This window comes from Thamnophis sirtalis, unplaced genomic scaffold, assembly GCF_051295495.1.
Source record: "Thamnophis sirtalis isolate CommonGarterSnake01/CBP01778 unplaced genomic scaffold, rThaSir2_p1.2 scaffold_1, whole genome shotgun sequence".
In the NCBI taxonomy this organism is placed as follows: Eukaryota; Metazoa; Chordata; class Lepidosauria; order Squamata; family Natricidae; genus Thamnophis; species Thamnophis sirtalis.
In genome coordinates, this window is record NW_028261381.1 from 49917140 (window position 1) to 49937344 (window position 20205).

At 36.1% G+C, this 20205-nt stretch overlaps 1 protein-coding gene across 2 annotated transcripts in view; it reads left to right on the forward strand.

Annotated features, from left to right (window-relative positions):
- MYLK (myosin light chain kinase) overlaps positions 1-20205 on the forward strand; it is a 174322-nt gene that overhangs the window by 74617 nt on the left and 79500 nt on the right. For both annotated transcript variants that reach the window (XM_087711787.1, XM_087711791.1), the window contains exons 10-11: positions 222-356; positions 6146-6298. In XM_087711787.1, the coding sequence (XP_087567913.1) occupies positions 222-356; positions 6146-6298 (288 nt within the window). The remainder of the gene's footprint in view (positions 1-221; positions 357-6145; positions 6299-20205) is intronic.

Here is a 20205-nt window from a genome sequence, read left to right on the forward strand (position 1 = left end):
TAGATATCAATTTGCATTCTGGTTTTTAGAATGAATTCAGTTCATAGGAATTATTTCTAAAGTTCTTGACTAGAAGCAGCTAAACTTGGTTAATTTTTCTCACTTAAGCTTCTGCCACTTTTTCTCTTTAAGGATTAACTTTGTCATTGGTCTACAATATCTTATTCTGAGACCATCTCTTAGCACTGAGTTTCATAACTGCCTTTTGCTTTGATCTGTAGGGCCTAAAGTGAAGGAGGTACCTCCCCATTTTCTCCGAGTCCTGAAATCCTGTCACGTGAGTGAAGGGCAAGATTTTACCCTTCGATGCTCAGTTGAGGGGATACCTGTTCCTCAGATTACCTGGCTCCTTAACGGTAAGGTCACGATCAGAAAACTTGTCCATGCATATGAAGAATCAGCTGGGTTCCAAATTATCTAAATTTGTCCTCACATTTTACAAATGGGAAATTTATTTCACTTTTAGGTACGATCTGGAACAGACAAGCAGAAGAGGTTTGCAATGCCTCATCTTTTGACAGGAACATATAAAATATGGGTCTATGTATCACGCTAAACCATAGTTTGCTAATTCACAATTTATTGAATAAATCAGAGCACCGTACTTACTTCCTACTAAGCCATGAATGGTTTATTACAAATCAAAAAGTCTGGTTTCACCAACATTTTAACTAAAATAAAACTCACCACATAATAGTTTCATCCCAGGCCACTGATTGATTTTGTGAGCTCCTCTATGGTTTTCAGGTTCTGAGACTCACTAAAAGGCTATTTTCTTTGATCAGTCATGAACTTAAGTACAGCTTTGAACAACTCAGCAGGACAGAATTACCTTTATTATCTTAACATTCTCAATTACAAGGAGTCCTCATTCAACAACTTTCTTATTTAGTGACTATTTGCAATTACAACGGCAGTGAAACTAATTTTACAACCTTCACAGGACTGTAAAGCAAAGGAAAGCTGAAGTAAGCTCCTAAACCAGTGGTGGAATTCAAATTTTTTTACTACCGGTTCTGTGAGCGTTTCTTGGTGGGTGTGGCAGGGGGAGGATATTGCAGAATCCCCCATTCCCTCCCCATTCCAGGGGAAGGTTTCGCAAAATCTCCATTCCCTCCCGATTAGCTGGGACTTGGGAGGCAGAGAATAGATGGGGGCGGAGCCAGTCAGAGTTAGTATTTACCAGTTCTCAGAACTACTCAAAATTTCCGCTACCGGTTCTCCAGAACTGGTCAGAACCTGCTGAATACCACCTCTGTCCTAAGCACAGTCTCAGTTTCCACTTAGCAAATGCTTTGCTTAACAACTGAGTTGCTAGTCCCAGTTCTGGTTGCTAAACCAGCACTACCTGCATATTAATTTTATTTACCTCTGTGAGGAGTCTAATCTATAAGGGTGAAAAGGCAGCAGCTGCGCTAGTCTTTAAAAGCTGTCCAGCAGAGAGCGTTAGTGACAAGGCTGCATTTCATACTCCTGGCTCCAAAGAATAGGCTTTATTGAAGTTGAATATAGTCTTCAAGTGATAAGCTTACATTTTGAACATGTATTTAATTGCCAACCACATGAGGTTTGTGCCATCTTTTTGTACTCTTCTCATTTTTTTCCTGATGGTCAAAAATTGTAACTCTTAAGCATTCAGTATTCATGGGAGTGGTATTCTGTTGAAGTACGGAAAGAGAATACACTTTCATGTGTGCTTCATCTTCATCAGGTTTTTGTGAATGACAGTGAAAAATTAGGGAACTACTTGTACTTGCTCTTCCGTGGCCATTTACTCCACAGGAGTTTCTGCTAGAGGTCACCTGCATGCAACTCTCCATACACATTGATTCTTTGCAGAAAGGTAAAGGTGTCCCCTGCAGTTTTACTCCACTAGTCATAGAGGACTTTAGGAGGCAGTGCTCATCTCCATTTCTTTAAGGTATTGAGCCAACGCTGTCTGAAGACTTGTGAGCAGCATGACATCACTCTGCAGCGCAAAGCATATGGCGAAACACAGCATTTTGTTACCTTCCCACCTACTTGCATTTACATGCTTTCGAACTGTTAGTTTTACAGGAACAGAGGCAAGTGATGGGACCTCACTCTGTCATGTGGTGCTAGGACTCGAACTGCCGTAGTATAGACCTTCTCTGACATCTTTTAAGCCACTGACCAACTGCTCCTACTGATTTATGCACATTGACTATGGCTTAAAATTATGATTGTAAATTGAAGACAACCTGTATATGCTTCAGCGCATTTCAGGTCCCCCCCCCCCTGCAACGTGAATGTGCATTTTAATGGCACATTCAGAATTGGGTTCATTCAAAGGATCTGGAGGAAAAGTCAGCATTTTTTTCTTTAAAAAAACCTTTCAATCCATTTAGGGCTTTGGAACTTAAAACCTGGATTTCAGTTCTACATAAAATGGTTTTGCCTAATAGAAGTGTCAGGAATTTGTAATTATGATAGGAACATAGTGTTTTATCTGCAAGGCATAGACATGTTACTTTTGTTCCCAAGTTACATCTCTCACTTCTGATCATGATGCAGAGCTGTTTATATATCATTTGGTACTGGCTTGGTCTAGTTTATAAACTATAACTAAACACTAAGTTTTCATGCAGCTTCTCGCCATATACCTTTTAGGACAATTTTATTTAAGAATCAAGTTGGGTAATTACACTATCCTTGTGAATTCAAACTATCTATTAACATTCAGCAAATGATGATTATATTGCAGGAAAAGATAGTTGCCTATTACCCAATAAAGGCAAGAATTGCATTCCTGATTCATGATTGCTAATACCCAACATGCTTAATTATGGTACATTGCCTAAGTTGCAACTCAGGACAGTATTGTGTTAAAATATTGTTCAGTTGGCAGGCTGTAGCTTGATGTTTGGAATTCACAATTTAAAATACTTCCATATTGGGCCAAACATGGATCCAGTGGTTTTTAAGCCTCGAATAACCTTGAATTGCTTTTAAAGAAGATTCCATAGTATTTAACTATCTCTTTGAACTTACGCCAGACAGTGACTGTTAGAGTTTGTAGTTTAGGAGACAAGATTAAAAGTATATAACGTAAGGATATGTTAATAGCAATAGCAGTTAGACTTATATACCGCTTCATAGGGCTTTCAGCCCTCTCTAAGCGGTTTACAGAGTCAGCATATTGCCCCCAACAATCCGGGTCCTCATTTTACCCACCTCGGAAGGATGGAAGGCTGAGTCAGCCTTGAGCCAGTGAGATTTGAACAGCTGAACTGCAGAACTGCAGTCAGCTGAAGTAGCTTGCAGTGCTGCATTTAACCACTGCGCCACCTCGGCTCTACAGATTCTTAAATACCTACAGATTCTATAAACAAAGATAGGATCCATGGAACCAAAGGCAGGAATATTTAATAGAGGCCTGTATATAATTAGAGAACCTGTTTGGTAAAATGGTTAAAGACAACAGGCTGGAAACCAGAACCATTTTGAGTTCTAGTCCTCCCTTAGGCTTGACGCCATCTAGGTGACTTTTGACCTTTCAGTGTCGTAGCCGTAGTAAGAAGACAGCGGCAAACCACTTCCAAAAGTGTTGGCAAGAAAACTGCTAGACAGTTGCCAGAGGTCAAGAATGACTTGAAAGAACAATAACAACAAAAAAGGATGTCAAAATAGACTCAGGGAAATACTGTATATAAGATTAATAATGTAATCCTGTGCATTAAATTTTATTTAGTCACAGATAGGAAATTTTAGATTATCTATTTACTTATTTAAATTATTTATATAGCTCTAACATGCCCCATCTTATGCAACATAACCTGGGGTGGTTCACAACAACAGTAAAAAAAAAAAATCTACACAGAAATTTTTGGCGCTCCAACATACAACACATCTTTACTCATCCACCAATAACTTGACATCTCAAGAAACAATTTTACATCCCAGATTGACTTACAGTATAGATGTTAAATGACTTGTGGTAGAAGCACCTTCCTTGTGTTGACATTAGAGTTAAACTGATTTTTACATTACGTCCTTAGTTATGCTTATAATGCCATATACATTTTCAAATAATAAAAACAGCATGCAGCTCATGATAAACAATGTCAAGAACAATTTGTTAACCAAGTTGAGGGTTTATGGAAAGAAAGAATCATCCCTTTGTGTTTTCTACTCAAGAAATTCCTTAGGAAAATTCTATCAAAGTAGCTAATTGGCTGAGATGGTGAAACTGACTACTTTGATTATGGAAAAGACTTTTTTTTTCCTACAAGGAGACCATTTTTGGACTTTTTGTTTGAAACTGAAAGGAAACTCTAATTTTAGGATTTGACAATTAGAACTATTCATGATTATAAAAATACTGTGTACTATTGTTAATCTTAAAGAGGTTAATATACTATGTATCTAGCAAAGAAGGTCTGAAGTTACTCTTTTCCTACACTCCCAACTTTGCCTTTTTTCTAATCTTTTCTTTCTTTCTTTCTTTCTTTCTTTCTTTCTTTCTTTCTTTCTTCTCTCCCTCCCCCCTCTCTCATTGAAACTTTTTTTAAGAAATAAAAGTTCTATCAAAGATTCTGTTAAACTGATCAAATACAGAAATATGTATAAGGTATTGATGCCAATCATGTGCATCAAATTGAAGAGCTGTGTGTTATGCCTCTTTATCTTGGTGAAGTCATTTATAACCAGTACATTATTTTGATAGTTTGGTGTAGTGGTTAACGTGTTGGTCCAGGAAGCAGTAGGCAGTGAGTTGTAGGTTTTCTGTAGGTTGGGTGACTTCAGGCCAGTCACTTTCTCACAGCCAAACACAGAGGGTTGTAGTTGTTGGGAAAATAGTCAATTCATTATCTAATGAATTGACTTTTCAAAGTTGCTGTGAAGTGACTCCCTAAATGAAGGAAAGGGATTTTTTTTTCAAACTTTCAAATTAAATTAGATTTAACTTGTATTGTACTTTCTCTAGATTAACTTAAAGAGGTGGTCAACTAAAACCAAAAGACTAATCCCTCAACTTTTGCTGCTTTTTACTTTAGAAGAGTAGAATGTATCAAATTGATATTTGGTGTATTTGTTTTACCAGTCCAATATTAGTTCTGTCATTCCCTAGAATAGCATTGCTTCTCATAAAATTAATATATGTGCCTATTTTACGCTATTGCTATCAATATAGCCATTACAGAGGTGAGTTGCTCTCAGTTTGGCCCGGATCAGGTGAACTGGTAGTAGCGGCAGCAGGAGGCTCCTCCCATCCATCCGGACGCATATGCAGAAGTGTCACATACGCACAAGCAAACTGGTAGTAAAAAAAATGGAAACCCACCACTGAGCCATTACTACATCCCCCATAGAGTTCATCAAGGGCTTCAGTTAAAACCTAACTGGCAATCTCTCATAGCTGGCATTTCAAACTTTTTCTTAGACTCTGGATTCTTTTCTCCCTCTCTGGGCATCTATGCTGGCTAGCACGTCTCTTTTACCGTTATGTCATGTCTTCTTCTTTTTTTTTTTTGAACAGAGGTATCCATGTTGATTTATGTTCAGTGCTCCTAAATCATCCAGAAAATTCCTTGTCTTCTTTCTTAAATTACTTATTCCCATTTTGTCTTTCTAGCCCTTTTGTCTTATTAGCCCTTTAATTTTTCATCCCTGTTCTATACAGAAGCCTTATCTGATTTTCCCAGCTCTTTTCCATCCTCAAGTTATCAACTGCAAGTATTGATGGTATGTCTGGGAGATTATGTGACAGATGGCAGACAGTATTTAAATTCTCTATATTCTGTCACATTAGTTCTAAATGGGAAATAATCATTTGCTAGAGTTTTTGTAATATCATCCTTTTTTTCTCAATAAATTGTGTTATAAAAAGACAATAAGAATCATTCTTGGAAAGAATCACTTTCAGTTTTAGGCACTTGCCAAAGAGTCTGATGTATGTATAAAATCACTGTGCTTTTTTGTTTTTAAATCTGCCCCTCATTTTATAAGGGTCCATAATAATTTATCTCTGGGGCCATCGTAAATGCTTTATCAAATGGTGAACAATTGTGCATAATACAGATTAAGTTTAAAAGGGTCATATTTGAGGAAAAGTCTTCCATTATACTTTTGTGGGTGCAAACTGGGAACTTCAGCAAATTTCTTGGTTTTCTCTTTTCTGTAGATCAGCCAATTCAATATGCGTGTTCTGACTTTGAAGATGGAATTGCAAAATTGACTATTCAAGATGCTTTACCAGAAGATGATGGAGTATATACTTGTCTGGCAGAAAATGCTGCTGGAAAAGCTTCCTGCTGTGCTCAGGTTACTGTTAAAGGTAATTATGAAGATAAATGCCCAACTGATCTATCCTTTGAGGACTGAACTGAAAACTTTAATTATTTTATTTTCTCTTTGTTTATATATATTTTTACTATGCATTTTATTCAATGGAGATATAATCAATGGTCATTGATGAACTGATCTTGTTGTATCTTTGACAGATATATCTTCTTATGTCTTTATCTACTTATCCGCTAAGAGGCATATTTGAGTTTGTGAGGAGTTTTATGCATCCCACTGCTTTTAAAAACCCCTGCCCATATGTTTGACCTTTACTTAGTAGCATGATATCTTTCAATTGATTTGGAAAAACATTAATGAGTTATGTTTCAGTAAATTATGGTAAAGTGCAATTGTCTCCAATTGAAATTATTTCCTTCTGTACTACTATTCTGGTTCCGATGTTGATTAATTCTATAGCAAACTTCCTCAGTCTGATGTCCTTCAGTTATTTTGGAACTGTAAATTCCCAAATTTTCAGCTTTTGGCAATGTTGGCAAGGGATTTTGAAAGCTGTAACTCCAACATATAAAAGTATCTGACTGAAGAAGTCCATTCTGCAAAGATAAATTAGAGTAGAGAAGAGATAGAGATAAGAATTACAATTTGAGGAACCATGAATTGCCTCCAGGTGAGACGACTGATCTAATGAGCTCCTTCATTACTCCACTTTTAAAATTCCTATATTCTGTGGGCTGACACAGTAAGCTTTTAATTTCTCATTTATCTTAATCTTCAGGCAGTCTTCCATCCAGATTCAATTGAAGCAGGAATCTGCTTAGATTCAACAGTTTTGCAAAGTAACATACTCTCAAACAATTTTAATTGTGATTCCAAGTATCCATTGCTGTTTTGAATGAATCCACATTCCCTACCTAGCTCCAGTGAAGAAACAGAACAAAACTGTGGACCAGGGGTTTATTTTAGCAAAATAAAATAAATCAAAATAAAAGAAAGTTATAGTACTGTGTTTAAAGACATTTGCATTGTGTATAGCACCATCTTTGCAAATCCTCTGTATTACTAATTTCAATCTTTAGTGCTCAAAACACAGAGAATTATTAGGAAATGTCATTAGACAATCATTGCTATTTCTGTGTAGAGAATACAAAATTTCATTTCTTTGCTGTACTACTCCCAAGCTACTAAAGATTCTAGAACACGGGTGTCAAACTCGATTGCATCACATGACATATCACAACATTTTTTGCCTTTGCGGAGCTGGGGTGGGCATGGCCTGCACACAAAAATATCTTCAACCCTCCAGCCACATTACCTATTTAACTGGCACAAACTAGCATGGATAAACAATTCAATGTCCTCTAGAAGTTTTGGATTTCAACTTGCATCAACCCCTTTCATCAGTCATGTTGGCTGGGGCTGAGAGGAATTAAAATCCAACAGTTCTGGATTTTCTAGGTTGTGTTCTCCAAACAAACAGGTTATGATGGAGCAAATAATTTGAAGAAGGTTACCTGTTACCTGACACTCAATGGCTTTAAAGTGGACCCACACACAACATTTCTCCAGAAATCCTTTGGAACTTTTCCCTTAAAAATACATTATTGAAGAAAACAAGAAATATCGAACCCAACCAAAAGATTTTCACATTAACAGTTTTGTAAAAAGATTATTGTATATAAGCAGCTTGTACAGCAAATGGAAAATTACATTTTTAAAAAGAGGGACAAGTGTGTCTTTATAAATTCCACTGGATTATGTGATCAGATTTGAAAACTGAAAGCATATTACCAGCCCAAAAGGAGATGTTCTGTCAACCGGATATCTTGAATGTAGAAATTTCCCTGTTGCTGATTTGCTACTCCTGGGAATAAAATCCTCCCTACATTACATGTCTGTTAAGCTTGTCTTCTAGAGGAGAAGAAGGTGCTGTTGAGGAAAATAGGTTCATGGAGAGAGAACCATTGGATTTGCAGAGGCACCGGTAAACTGCATCATATTTGTTGGAAGTACCAGTTGCAATCTTTTCTGTGCTGGTCAAATTTAGCAATGGCCGCATGCCGTCTTTATTACTGCAGTGCAATTTATGTGGGGTTAGACTTGAAAAATATCTGGAAATTGCCATTAGTGGAAAATGCCAGGCTGCTTAACTGGAGTATAGGGATCACGTGAAGCTTATTCTAAAAGACCTGTACTAGCTGATTATTGACTCTTGGGCTCAATTTAAGGTGATGGCATTGACCTTTAACATTGTAAATAGTTTTAGGTCCTTATGATCACAAGGATTGTCCCTTCCGCTAATCTTTCCATTACTTAGATTATCAGGGGAGTACCTTTTGAAGACCTCCCCCCTCAGGCTTTCTACTGTGTGGCTCCCCAGCTGTCAAGCTTAGTATCAGAGCTTGGCAGTAAATCTCCAGTCTTTAGATATTTAAAACCTTATTCAGGAATGGTTTGAAGACTCTCAGGGATGCCACAACCAAGTTAAATTCTCTGTTGTGGTCAAAAATTATGCCATATGCGTACAGATTTTTGCTCTTTGTGGGTTTAAAGAAATCACAGTCTTTATACAGGTATGTAATCCAAAGATTAGGTTTTTTTGTTCTGCCTTTCTGAGTTAATGGATGCCTTCATTTGGTGACATTGGGCAGCTCAGACATAATAGTCCTCTCTACCCTGGGAACTGCTGGATGCTGCTTTGCCAGATGTGTTGGTTTCTGTGCCTGAAAGAAACACACTGAGGCTCAGTATTTGGCCATACTGTTCTAGGCATGTTGCTGCTGTTTTTGAATCCAGACATGACAAATGTAGATAATTTGTCTGCCCCTCCTCCTGTTTTGCTCTCATCTTCCTTTCTCCACCTTTCTCTCTTTAACTTTTCCTCTCATGGCCTCACATTTTTCTCCTTCCTCAATTGCCCAACACTTCTGAACATGCATATTTCAAAGCTATGCCCCAAGCAGTTCTGTGCATGGAACATTTTGCACATCCCTAGAATTTATCTGCTGAACAAAAATACAAAACGATGTGTATGTTATCTATGCTACATTTGCTATATGTATGTTTTAAAATAACCTGGAACCCAGGATTTCTTCTTTTTAATATAAGAACAGTCTTGTTTGATCATCTGAAAGCCCAGCTTAGTCCAACATTATCTATAACAGAATTGTATGGGATCTTGAAAGTTTATAAGTCTAACCTCCTGCTCAGGCAGGAAACCCTATACCATTTCAGACTATTGATTGTCTAATCTCTTAAAAGTTTGAAGCACAGTGGGACATGCCCTTCCACTGATTAATTGTTCTCACTGTCAGGAAATTTTTCCTTAGTTCTAGGTTGGTTCTCTCCTTGATTAGATTCTATCCATTGCTTCTGCCTTCAGGTGCTTTGGAGAATAGCTCGACTCCCCCTTCTATGTGGCAGCCCCTTAATTATCAGAACACTGCTATCATGTCTCCCCTAGTCCTTCTTTTCATTAAACTAGACATACCCAGTTCCTGCAACCGTTCTTCGTATGTTTTAGCCTCCAGTCCCCTAATCATCTTTGTTGCTCTTCTCTGCACTGTTTCTAAAGTCTCAGCCTCTTTTTTTATATTGTGGCAAGCAAACTGTATGCAGTATTTCAAATGTGGTCTTACAAAGGCAAAAGTAGTATTAACACTTCACGTGCTCCTGATTCTATCCTTCTGTTAATGCATCCTAGGACTGTATTGGCTTTTTGGTAGCTGCAGCAATTTGGTAACTGCTGACTCATATTTAAGGGATTGTCCACTAGAACTCCAAAATCCCTCTCGCAGTTACCATTATTGAGCCAGGTTGTGTTGTGTTGTATTGTGTTCCATTTTATTTTGCTTCACTTTACAGGTTACACTTAGTCTATTCTGGCAGCAGTTGTAGCATTTCCTTTATTAAGTAGATTGGGCTGAGAGCGAATGTCTGGCATCAAGTTCAATAATCTTCCATGACTGAGAATGGATTTGAACTTGATCTTCTTGATCCTAATTCAATACCTTACTTACTGTACCACTTTGGCTCTCCATTTTATTTTAGTGCCCAATGGGTTTTTTTCTGGACTTTTAAAGCCATCCATGTTAATGCCCATTATATATCTTGTGGTTATTAAGGTCACCAATAATTTTTATTGTTCTCTTGTGCAATTTTATTTCTTCCACTATATTCCTCTTCAATTATATAAACATAAATCATTCTGCATGAATCAAACTGCAGATATATCATAGATCTATATAAGAGCACAACAATTTAGGCATTTTTATTTTAATTATTCTAATGTTCCTTAGCATTGATTTTGCTTTTATGTTTTTACAGCTGCTACACAGAGTTGCCATCTTCATTGGGCTATGCAGTAGGCTCTTAATATCTTTTTATAGGATGGTTGGTGGGTAGCTCAGATCCATCAGTGTATATACGAAGTTATAGATGTCCCAGTATGCATCTCTCTTCACTTTCTTAAATTCAGTCAGATTTGCCCCTGGATTCCCTTAATCAACCACTTTAAAAATATTTTTCTGGAGCTTGTCACAATTTCCCCCCCTCCCCCTTTTCTTAACCATCCAGAATTGTTTAGTATTGTCTGCAAATGTTGAAACTCAATCTAAGTCAGGATCATTTATGAACAACTTAAAAAGCCTCTGAGGTTTTTCACTTCTTACATCTCTCCATTGAGAAAATGTCCCAATTATTTCAATTTAGCTTTCTTTTTTGTTTTGTTTTTTAGTCAATTAGTAGTTCATAAAAAGGCAACTTTTTTTATCCCATGTCTCCGAAATTTACTCAAAAAGTATTTGATGAGAAACTTTATTAGTATCAAACAGAAGTTTATTTGCATCTTATAAATAATTGGATGATTTGTCATCGGGATTTCCCTATCTCCACCAGGACATCTTGGAATTCACCAGTTTTTACTAATGTGAACATCCTATCATTTGCAATATTTGGCTTACAGTACTTTGATTAATCTGCTCGTTTTCATTATTTGATGAAAAGCCAAGCAGCTAATAGCATATACTTAGGCTTCTCTTCTCCCTCAAAGAGAGAATCTGTGAGGTGTACAATAAAACATCAAAATATAAAACAGTATATAAATATTAAAATGTTAGTTAAAATTTAGAAAAATTTTCTCAGGACAGAAATTTAATATCTTTATCTTTGTCTATGGATAATTCATGTGGGCTCCTTAGCATTAAATGTTTTTGTTAGATAGCCATAGTTCTCATAATCTGCTTATAGCAGCCATTCATTGATCAGATTCAGCAGGCTACCAGATTAGAGTCATCTAAAATCTTTTTAGAACAGCTGCTCTGAACAGGTTAGCTCAAACCAGAGATGCTGGCTGCAAAATATAGTTTGTGGGTCCCAGGTAGGATTCTCTTCCAGTTAGTATAACAGGGAATGTGTTTATTTGTTGTGGCTATTTATTTATTTATTTATTTATTTATTTATTTATAAATTTTGTTTACTGCCCATCTCATATCCAACGACTCTGGGTGGCTTCATTTGTTGTGGTTAGATATTTATAAAACCATAAACATATCTCTTTATAGATAGTAATCATGCTAAAGCAAAGGTGAGAGTTGCACAGTAATTATTGGTTGGTAACTTTAAGCCTAACTTGATACCTGCTTGATACATAAACTTCAAGGAGATGGGTAAGTTGTTTTGTCTAATTTATTAACTTGTTTTAGAAAAATATAACATGTCCACAGTCATGTATTATTTCATAACTTGGCATATTGATTTTAATAGGTCTGCTTTATACAAATTAATTTGGTCCTGCCCATTAATTACAGTATGCAAATTGTTTTAATAAAACCATACTTAACAGTAACCCAAGGCTGTAACATCTATAAACATAGAAATGTTACCATAGCAACTCTGTTTTATTGCAATGTTTAATCAATTTGTATCTAAACTTTGAGGATGCTCAAGACAGGATAAATATTACTTTTGATGATTTAGAAAGTGGCTACATCAAATCACCACTGATTTTTGCAGATACTTCTCTATTTCTGGAAACAGTGTAAACTATTGATTTTTTGAAAGGGTTTGATTTAAAAAAAAACAAGTGTCTCTGCTTCTTTAGGTTTGTACGATTAAGGAATATAGAGACATGTTCTACATCTAATATGAAAGCCATTATAATTTGACATTCTACAGCTATGTTGGAGCTGAGACTCAGAATTAATCAAGCAGCATAATCAAAATTGCAGTCATAGAAATTTTAGAAAGCTGTACTATGGAGTAAAATTACAATATATTTATGTTATGGTTCATCTAATTGCTCAGTCAATATTTATTAGGAGTTTTAGAACAAGCTCTGCACCATTTACAAATTACAGTAAGTTTTCAAGGCTTTTGGAGGGCAGACTAGCTATAGATATAGGTACAGATAAATAAAAACTATAGGCTTTCAGTATTTTCTTTAGATGCTCCTTGAAATTGTAATTTTCCACTTCTAAATACAGTGTGTTCTTCACATGATCCTTGCACATTATTTACAGTATTTCTAAGCCATGGCTGAATATCCTTGGCAGCAGATGCTACATCATGGACTCAGTCCACATGTTAAGGAAGAGTAATGAAGTTGCCTTGAATACAATTATAATAGAATGCACAAGACACTGCAATTAAGTAATGATCATTTAATGCTCTTGGTCCTCCCTCTAAAACCCAAAACAGAGCCTTCAGGAGTTTTCCCTCCTAAAGTATATGAGTGTTTAGGATTGCTGTTCACTCTATACATTCCTAAAGTATATTTCTAACGTATCAGTACCTATATTTAAAGCTGTGTTACACATTTGTATTTGCCCTGAACATTTTGTTTCTGGTCATTAAAGTATCTTACAGTAAGAAAGTCTTTTCTATCTAAAAAGCAATTAGGTTCCTGTCATGTGTCAATTGATATGATCCTTTTCTGGAATATTATGGTATTGTCGTCAACGTTTAATTTATGGGGTGTTTCATCCATTTCCTATAGTGTGTATTTTCACCATATTTACATTATCCACTAATGCTTTATCTCTTTTTTGAATTTTCAATATCATTTTCTTTTCTTTTTCCTTTCTCAATATATATGTCATTCATTTCCCAGGTTTATTTGAAACTAAAAGTCCTTCCGTTTCAAATATTTTAATTTTGTCTTTATATCTATTAGCATAGATAATTATTGTTATAGAAGTTTTGTATATATAATAGTTGTAATATGTCAATTACTTTTGTAAATGTTTTTCTTTCTTTTTAATTTCATCCAAAATGATCTGCATTTTTTCTTGAGACTTCTCTTTTTACCTCTTGATTATGTTGGATTAAAATAACCTCTTATAAAAGCTTTACTGGCATCCCAAATGTTCTTTAAGTCTGTTCCTTTAACTAAGTTGTTATCAAAGAGTTCAGTTAGTTTTTTCTACAGTTGTCTACCACCAAGTCTTTCTGTAATAAGCGTTCATTTACTCTCCATCTAAAAATTGTAGATTTTCTCATAGGCATCAAATTGATAGGGTTGTAATCAAAAGAAGCCTTAGATAGAATCTCCACCTTAGAGATCTTATTTGCAAGTTTCTTAGAAAGCCATATCATATCCATTCTTTAAAACGATCTATGTATTTTTGATATATTTAAATATATTCCCTAGAAGTACCATATCTCTGTTTCCAAGTGTCCACCAAGAACAGATTGTCCATCATATGTTAAAAAAGATTTTGGTAATTTGCCTTAGTTAAGTTTTAATTTCTTTATCTGAAGTTCTATAAAACTGTGGAGTAACTACTTCATTCCAACCCCTCCCCCCCAATCATGCACCAGTTCTCATATGAAAACATAGTCAATGCAAGTCATTAATGCAATAAACAATTATTATCAACCTTGGAGTGTAATAACATCTGAGATTAACCTTCTCCATATTGCAGTTAAGAAAAAAAAAAGCAGAATATTGATTGCGTTTAAAGAGATGGAATTGTTGCTGGATAGCATGTTCTGAATCATTAAAAATAATCACCAAGTCTTGAAAGTACTTCAGCTGAAAGAAACGCTGCTTTATTTATGTCTAAATAGAGTTGTTGCAACTGACATGACCATATCTGGGATTAATTGCATTTCTCTTGATTTAAGCCAATGGGATGATAAGAGTAAAATTCCCAATTATTTAGATAAGCAATGTATCTATTTTTTGCTAGACTGAAAAAGTTATCTCACAGCCATTATAACTGGGTTATATTTAGGGATCATCTTGTGTATATACAAAATTGCTGAGAAGGTTTGCTTTCTCTCACTCTCATCCTTTTGTCCAATTCCAGACATAGCAAAAGTAGATGCTTTCCCTGATGGGAAACTCCAGGCTGAGCTATGAAGAGATAGGAAATTAAAGAAAACAAATCACATTCATAAATGTGATGTTGATTGTACTACAACTTACACATATCACACCTTTTTAATTTCAAGCTGTGTTTGTGGGATTGCAGTTTTAAAAACACTTTTTGTAGCAAAAAAACAGAAACCAAATGATTTTGCATTTTGGGTTCCTGTTAAGCAGCTTGTTTCTTCCCTTTGAATTAACAGCATCAAAGCACAAGTAAGGGGGGTGGGTGGGTTTCTAGATGTAGACCAGGATGGAGCTGAACTCTAATGTGGAACATTTTATTTGAAGTATGCTGAGTGATTTGGCTTCATGAATATTTGTATGTCTACTTCTCTGCACGCTTAGCAAACTAGCACTTTGAGAGTTAAGTGTTTTTCTGCAGCTCAGTTGATTTATGAGACTGGGAGCCAACACAATATTTTAATCACCATAAATGGTCAGTATTGCTGAGCATGTGTGTCTGCAAAGGATTCAGGCTAGGCATTATTTGGCTGCCTTATTCTAAAGCTCTGGCAAATAGATTCCGTTGGCCGATTGAAATCTCTTTTCCTGAAACTAAACATTAGGGATTATGATTCCCCCTTGTACTAAATTTGGATTTAGTTTATTTTCATTAAAAGTTACTGATGAGAAAATAAAACCACTATTTGATTAGTTTTAAATTTGTGAATTTTCTATTATAAAAGGAGAAAAGGTCTTGACCTCCTTTTCTGAAGTGATAACTATTCATTTGATGGACAAGCAAATAGGTAACACAGTCAGCTTAGATTCCAGAACCAATACAAGACAAATGTGTAGAAAATTGTGAATAAGTATTAAGAAATGAATGCACACACAAACCCTTCCTTTGGAATTTTTAATATGTGCAAAGGTTCCCACAAAAATATCCAAAAAAATGGCCCAATTTCTCAGGCTTTAAGGACCTGCTTAAAGTTTTGAGAACAGAAGGACTTATGACAGCAATATTCACAGGAAATTTTCAAAGACTAAGAATAGAAATTTGGCCATTCTTGGGCACAACAGGGAATTCCTCAAATCTAAAAAAAAAAGCTGAGAATTTTTCTTTGTCTATTCTTAGAAATCATCCCACATTTACATTATGTTATATGTTTATCCATAAATACAGAGTGTGGAGAAGGAGGTCTAGCTACATATTATACATAGCAGTTTCTCCTCTCCTTTGGCCCTCTCCCCGATACTTAACGTTTGGAGGCACTTAACGCAATGTGGCCATATGAGAAATGAATGAGATTACTTTTAAGAACTACCCATGTGAGATGTGCTGAAAGTTGAAAGGGGGTGGGGAATAAAAGTAAATGTGAACCAAACCATGAGTCTTTGAGATATTAACTCTTTGATGAGATGCAATGTTAAGAGCAGCAGAAGTCCAGTGATTGGCTAAGAGATGCTAGCAGCAATTATTGGTGCCTTCCCCTGTTTGTATTGCTGAACGAATCAGACTGCTGGCCAGTCAGATACTAATTTGAGTTCTTGAAGTATATTGTTAAGCACATGAAGAAACATTAGGAAGGTACTTTAATGCATTCCCATTTTAGTACATCAGTCCCCAGAATGGGGAATGTAGAAACTTGAAATTGGCACGTGAATTAATATTCTTTCAATTTCCTGATAGTTTTGGCTGTGATCTTGGGAAACTGTCAGAAGAAAGTAAAGCAGAGCAGAGGGCATTTTCTACATTTTGAAAAAAAAAAAGTATTTCTCTGGAAGAAGGACTTGAACCTAAATCTCTGGGGAGCTGACTCAAGGAGCATTGTATGCCACTCACAGTCAGGATGCTAATAAAAGATGGCCCCTTTCATTCATAAACAAGCTTGCAGCGGTATTAAGTAAGAAGGAGTGCTGTGGGAAAGTTGTCTGTGAACTTTATGTGTAATAAAAATTCTTTTTATGATTTAGAAGTTTCTTTTCCATTTTTAACATTCAAACTAAGCGTGGCCATTATTAGATTAGTAATTGGAGAAGCTGCTTCTTGTTTTCTCATTGGAATCTGCATCCTGTGTCATTATAACTTCCCAAGGTTGGAGTGCAAAGTATCAAAACTGAAAGGAAGAGACACACATATAAGGGGGTGAAGGGGGAGCGGGCCTATGATAACACATTGTAAGATGACAGATACAATTTTTTAAAAAAGAATTAGGATTAATCTTTCCCATTCTCTTGTTAAAACTGTATTCTACTAATGTTGCTCCTTTATAGTCAAAAGTACATTTTACTGAGTTCAAAAGGAAAATATACAGATTTCAGTGTCAGTTCTCAGTGACTACTGGTGAGTTATTACTGAATAACTCACTGATTCTTGAGCAGTGGGTTTTGGAATAAAGACTGTGCCATAGTCCTGGCACATTTATACGCCTTGCTCATTTCAATGTGTTAAGAATATATAGAATAGCCACTGACCAAAAGAGGAGATTTAATGACAACGTTCATCAATTCTTCGATGAGAAGAATTTCCCCTGAAAGAAGAAGATGAAAACATTTATTTAATATATTTAGATGGGCTAAGTAAAAAGGGATGTGCGGTGGCTCAGTGGCTAAGACACTGAGCTTGTTGATCAGAAAGGTTGGCAGTTTGGTGGTTCGAATCCCTAGCGCCACATAACGGAGTGAGCTCCTGTTACTTGTCCCAGCTTCTGCCAACCTAGCCGTTCAAAAGCACATAAAAAATGCAAGTAGAAAAACAGGGACCACCTTTGGTGGGAAAGTAACTGCATTCCATGTGCCACTTAGTCATGCCGGCCACATGACCATGAAGACATCTTCAGACAGCACTGGCTCTTCAGCTTTGAAACGGAGATGAGCACTGCCTCCTAGAGTCAGGAACAACTAGCACATATGTTTGAGGGGAACCTTTACTTTTACCTTAAGTAATAATGGAAATTATTAATTAAAATCTGTTTCAATAGAAATTTGAAAGGAGTCGTGTCTGTTACTAGCCACAGCAGTAGAAGTTAAAATGTCTTTGGTATCTTTAAAAAAACAACATTTATTTATTAATGGATCATTGGTTTTATTTATTATTTATTAAAAAATACTTATATTGACACCCAATTCCGAGCAACTTCTAAAAATAAAACCCCAATACGAAAACCAAAAACTCCCCTTTCATACAGGTTTTGCTCAACCGGGTGGATAAAGAGAAAAGAAATATTCTCAGATGCATATTTGATATTCCCATACACCAAGGGAGATAGATATAAGTATATAAAAGCACCATTTAAAGTTTTTAAAAAATATATGGCAAGTTTCATTGCTTAAGCGTCTTTACGTGCTCATGAAATAAATGTAAAGTACATTTTTTCTTCCTGAATATTACATAAAGATTATAACCCAATTAGTTCTAATAATAGTTTGTGGATGTTGAGAGCCATAGTTTCTAAGGTGGAGATGGCAGTTATGTCAACAATACTAATCATCTAGCTTCAAAGCTAAGTAAGTACAGGGCAAAAAAAACCCACTAAACAATAGGAGGGCTAAGAGAAAGAATTATTGGAATTAAATTATAGTGTGTATAAAAAGAGAATTGTACCGTACCTTCATCTTGACAAAGGACAATGAATTGTTTAAGTGTCTTCTTGTAGTATCCAAGTAAAAAATTCCTAGCTAGACATGCCATAAAGGCTGAGTCTGGGCCAAGAGCCCAGTTAAGCCATACTGACTAAAGCATGCAGGAAATTCTAGGAAGACATACCAGTCAACCTAACATGCAATATGTGTGCCAGTTTTAAATATTAGATAACTAAGTGTTAAATGAGAATAATATGCCATAAAATAATTATGGTACATGGATGTTTTTATTTGTGTGAAGTTATATTCTGAAATTTTTAAGTCAGGTTATTCCAGTGGTGGGAGTCAAATAATTTAACAACTGGTTCTCTGCCCTAATGATTTCTTCCAACAACCAGTTCACCAAACTGCTCAGAAAGTTACCAACCGGTTCTCTCGAAGTGGTGCGAACTGGCTGAGTCCCACCACTGGGTTATTCTTTTTGCTGTGTTCCTTCCTGAAAATATGAGGAGAAAAAGCAGCTTGTCAAACTGTTTCACTAAAACAGAAAGCTCCCAATTTCAGTCCACACAAGAATCAGATCAATGGCTGTATGCTAAAAATAGATGAGACAGGTCTTGGGCCTTAAGTGGACATAAGGCCCAAATTCATTACGATGATAATAGGAATGCTCTGGAGGCCCAGAAGAGATGCTGAGGACCTACATGTGGTTCTGATGTTATATCATTTCAATCCTGATCTAAAGTCAATTTGCCTGCCTGAATATGATTTTCACAAACTTGATGGGATTTAATCCACCAATTGCAGCAATCATGCAAATGGGTTTTTCCTAACAATAAAATAGCTATCTTTCATATCATTTTCCCATGTAAATATAGTATATGCTACATTGTATAGTATGAAAACTATATCCTTCTCTTTCTAAAATATTTGCTCCTTTGTGCTCTATGATTCTCAGCCCCCGATTCCCTCCCCACTCCAATTTTCATTTTCTTTATTATTTCTTGCACTTTTTTTCTTTTTTTCTTTTTTCTTTTTTGTAAAATGTGTTTTTTTATTTTCCATTTTTCATTTTCATACAGTCACATATATACTGTGCATAACCGGGGCCATACAACATTAAACAATAAACACAGCAATTTCTTTTGTCAACAATACCCCCCAAAATAGAAACCCAATATACCTCTTCGACCCTCCATACACCTCTTTCTTTCGCCCCCCTCCAACTTTCCATCTTCCCTCCATCATTCCCCTCTACCCTACTTCCCCTCCCCCTCTACCACTCCTCTCTCCCAGTCCACTCCCTCCCTTCCTTCTCACCTTCCCTCCAATCCTCTCTCCCGCCCTCTCTACCCCTCTTTCTTCTATCCCGCTACTCCTCCCTTTGGTGTATTTCTACTATATGTCAATATATTCAGCTTGTCCTATTTTTACAGTGAAAATAAAGAGAAACAGTATACATGTGAAATCGCATTGCATTGAAATCTAACACATACTATTTATCCCCCCTCCCCCCTAACACCCCACCTCCCTACCCCCCGACTTCCCAGAGCCCGTACACGGTATAGATTTTTAACAAACACAGTCTAAAATATATTAAGACAAAAGAAATTAAAAAAAGTTAATAACATCTCTACATTGAACTCAGCTTCTTCCTGTTGCACTAACTTTGAGCAGTTTAAATTATTCCTGATCTTAAGCATAGGCTATCTGGAATTTCTTAGTCCCGTATTTGTTTTGTATATAGTCAATCCATTTTTCCAGTCTCGTTTATATCTCTCATTCGAATGATCTTTAAGATATGCCGATATTTTAGCCATCTCAGCTAGGTTTGTAACTTTCAATGTCCATTCTTGAGTTGTAGGCAAGTCTTCCTTCTTCCAGTATTGTGCCACCAACAGTCTTGCTGCCGTTATTAGGTGCAGAACCAAATTAGTCTCTACCGCTGTAAAGTCAGTACATATACCTTTTTTTTCTTTTTACAACCCTTTAATCCCTTTATTTGGGGTGGAGTCGTGGCAACTGAATGGAGCTGAGCATTTTAC